The sequence below is a fragment of the Conger conger genome, chromosome 8 (genome assembly GCF_963514075.1).
Source record: "Conger conger chromosome 8, fConCon1.1, whole genome shotgun sequence".
Classification (NCBI taxonomy): domain Eukaryota; kingdom Metazoa; phylum Chordata; class Actinopteri; order Anguilliformes; family Congridae; genus Conger; species Conger conger.
The window spans coordinates 64,776,383-64,780,323 of NC_083767.1; the positions used below are offsets into that span (position 1 = coordinate 64,776,383).

At 48.7% G+C, this 3,941-nt stretch overlaps 1 protein-coding gene across 1 annotated transcript; it reads left to right on the plus strand.

Annotated features, from left to right (window-relative positions):
* Window positions 1-238: 238 nt before the first annotated feature.
* LOC133134582 (craniofacial development protein 2-like) lies at window positions 239-3,295 on the plus strand. The gene is made up of 3 exons (XM_061250784.1): window positions 239-989; window positions 1,038-1,492; window positions 3,227-3,295. Exons 1-3 carry the CDS (start codon window positions 239-241, stop codon window positions 3,293-3,295), a joined length of 1,275 nt encoding a protein of 424 aa, XP_061106768.1.
* The last annotated feature ends 646 nt before the right edge of the window (window positions 3,296-3,941 follow it).

Below are 3,941 nucleotides of genomic sequence, written 5' to 3' on the forward strand. Positions count from 1 at the left end.
TGGAGCCAAGCTGTGGAGACAGGGACTGCGCAGTGGAAGTGATAGCTTGCGCAAAAGAATGGATTTAACGTGAAGGAGGGGTGCGCACCCCTCCTTCACGTTAAATCCATTCTTTTGCGCAAGCTATCACTTCCACTGTAAAGTCCTCTGGCGACTAGGTATCCCTTACCGCGGTCGCAAAACTAAAAATATAATGAATCTGAACTTAGCAACCTGGAACGTACGAACTCTCTTGGATATGTTGGATGACGCTTCAAGACCCCACAGGCGCACCGCACTTGTTGCCCACGAGCTTGGCAAATACAACATCGACATTGCTGCCCTGAGCGAGACCCGTTTCTCAGGAGAGGACTCGCTCACAGAAGTTGGGAAAGGATACACCTTCTTCTGGAAGGGCCTTCCAGAAGACACCCGACGACTACACAGAGTTGGCTTTGCCGTAAGAACCAAACTCCTTCGTAACATCCCAGAATCACCCCAGGGAATCAGCGAAAGACTAATGACCTGGCGCATTCCACTCGCCAAGGGCCGCTTTGCTACCCTCATTAGTGCATACGCACCAACCCTGGTTGCAGACGATGGTTTAAAGGATGCATTTTATGAGGTCCTAGACAGTATACTGTCAAAAACACCTTCCTCCGACAAAATCATTCTTATGGGAGACTTCAATGCCAGAGTGGGCACCGACAATCTACTCTGGCAAGGAATTATTGGAAAACATGGCATAGGCAACTCAAACAGCAATGGCCTAAGGCTTCTCTCACTCTGTGCTGAACATCAATTGATCATCACCAATACCATATTTCAGCTGAAAAACAAGCATAAAACATCATGGATGCACCCACGATCTAAACACTGGCATCTACTCGACTACATAATCACTCGTCAACAGGACCAGCATGACGTGTCCAAAACTCAGGCCATGCGTGGCGCTGAGTGTTGGACAGACCATCGTCTAATCCGCTCAAAATTCCAGTTAAAGATCCGCCCTCACCGCAAAAAACAACCCTCCCGCTGAAAAATAGACATCAGTGGACTCCAGTCCCCTGATGCCCTGGCGAGTTACCGCTGGAAACTCTATGAAGGTCTCTCCACCCCCCAAGCTAGCAACCCCTGCAGCAACACCCTCAACATTGAGCGTGCCTGGGCTAACCTCAGCTCAGCCATACACACAGCTGCATCTGAATCACTAGGCCTCGCCAAAAAACACCATCAGGACTGGTTTGACAGCAACTCTGCTGAAATTCAACATCTCTTGGAAGCAAAACATAAGGCTTATACTTCCCATATCTCAAACCCACAGTCCTCCTCCCTCCTCTCACGGTGGAAAGCCATCCGTGCGGAGACCCAGAGGCAGCTCCGAACCATGGAGAATGAATGGTGGCTCAAAAAGGCTCATGAGATCCAAGCCTTTGCAGACTCCAATAACACTCACGCCTTCTACCAAGCAGTCAAGTCACTGTATGGACCACAAAGACATGCCATCTCCCCAGTAAGGTCCACTGATTACTCAACACTTTATAAGGACAAAAAACGAATTATTGAACGCTGGGCCGAACACTTCAATGGCCTCCTTAACCAACAAAACCCCTCAGACCACTCTATCATAGCCAAACTTCCAAATTTCCCACTAGTACAAGAACTGGATGATCTGCCCACCTTCTCTGAGGTCCTTGCAGCAGTAAGAGGCCTCAAAAACAACAAAAGTGCTGGCCCCGATGAGCTCCCTGCCGAGTTCCTAAAGAAAGGTGGCTACTTCCTCACATCTAACCTATACAAACTCATACAAGCAATATGGTCTCAAGAAACTGTCCCCCAAACCTGGAAAGACGCAAACATAATCACAATCCATAAAAAGAAAGGAGATAAAGCCATCTGTGGGAACAGCTGTGGCATTTCGCTCCTGTCTGTGGCTGGGAAGGTGCTAGCACGGGTCATGCTGTTCCGCTTGACCCAGCACATCACAGAAAACATTCTTCCTGAAACCCAATGTGGATTCAGGAAAAGCCGTAGCACTAGTGACATGATCTTCGTCGCTAGGCAGATCCAAGAGAAGGCTAGAGAGCAAAATCAAGACCTGTACATTGCTTTCCTGGACCTAGCCAAAGCCTTCGACACAGTTGACCGGCAGGCACTCTGGAGCATCCTCACAAAGTTTGGGGTTCCACCCAAATTCTTGAGTATCCTTCAACAGCTATACTCTGGCATGCAAGCCTGTGTGTTCATCGGTGGAAAAAAATCCCCACCCTTCCCCGTTCAGGTAGGGGTAAAGCAAGGTTGTGTACTTGCTTTCTGGCAGCAGTAACTCTCCTTGCGCATAAGTCTCTCCAAGCCGATGGCGATGGGATCCAGCTTCAGTTCCGCCTTGACGGCAACCTGTTCAACCTCCGCCGTCTACAAGCCTTCACCAAGACTACAACCATCACTATACACGAGCTACAATGTGCAGATGACTGTGCCCTCATCGCTCGCACCCCTGCCGCAATGCAACATGCACTGGACACAATAACAGAAATTTACTGTGCTGTTGGCCTTCAAATCAACACCCAAAAGACGGAAATTATTGTCCAGTCTGCAGCTCCTGTACCCACCCCCCCAGTGTTCAATATCCACGGTTCACCACTAAAAGTGGTCCACCAATTCTGCTACCTCGGCAGCATCCTTGCATCAAACTGTCAAATTGACAATGACATCCAAGCACGAATCAATCGTGCTTCATCTTCCTATGGCAGACTGCGCTCTCGGGTCTTTGAGAACAACAACCTAAAGTTACCAACTAAGGTAGCAGTCTACCAAGCAGTCTGTGTTTCTACCTTACTGTACGGTGCTGATGCATGGACCCCCTACCGACGTCACATACGCCAACTGGAGGCATTCAATATAAAGTGCCTCCAGCGCATCCTAAAAGTCACATGGCAGGACCGAATACCCCATACAACCATCCTTCAATGCACCCAGACAATCAGTGTGGAAGCAGCCTTAGCACAACGCCAACTCCGCTGGGTCGGGCATGTAATTAGGATGCCTGAACATCGCCTCCCAAGACAAACCCTGTATGGACAGCTCCTGGGAGCCAGCAGGAACCCTGGAGGACAAAAACGGAGGTTCAAAGATCATCTCAAGGACATGCTCAAGAAATGCGGAATAAAGCCAGGGGATCTTGAAGCAACTGCTATGGACCGCCATGTCTGGACTACCTCCGTGAAGTCTGGCGTCGCCCTACTAGAATCAAAACGCACATTCCAGAGAGAAGCACAACGACAGCGCAGGCATCACCATGCGCAACAACCCCTAGCATCACTAGACTCAGCCCTCACGTGCCCCAGCTGTGGCAGGGCATGTGGATCGAGGATTGGGCTTCATAGCCATCTTCAATGGCACCGCCGTCAGCAGCGGTAGCCACAACACTCCACCACTCACCCCAAGGAAGTGACGTCATCTTCGGCAACGATGGACAGCAGCAAGCAAGCAAAGCTCTGGATACTTACACACACACATGCATATCACACAAATGCACATCACATTGTGTATCATATTTATCTTGTACACAGGCACCCTGCACATTGGGAAACATAGATAAGTTATCACAAATAGAACATGCTTCTGTTGTCATTTCAATGAGCAAACACTGAATAAATAATTATATAATACTTATTTATATTATTATAATATAATATATATTATTATATAATATATATTATTATAATGCCAGACCTCTTTGTTTAGCCTCCACAGGCCACTTGGCACCTCCCCCTCTCCAAACCTCCACCTCACGCTCACAACTACTGTCTGTTCTGGCTCCAAGGTGGTGGAACAAACTCCCCGTTGAGGTCAGAACTGTAGAATCTCTCCCCACCTTCAAGCGCAAACTGAAGACGCACCTCTTCAAGCAGCACCTCTCCCCATCCCTCCCTACCTCCCTGTGAACCTTAATTGTTGTC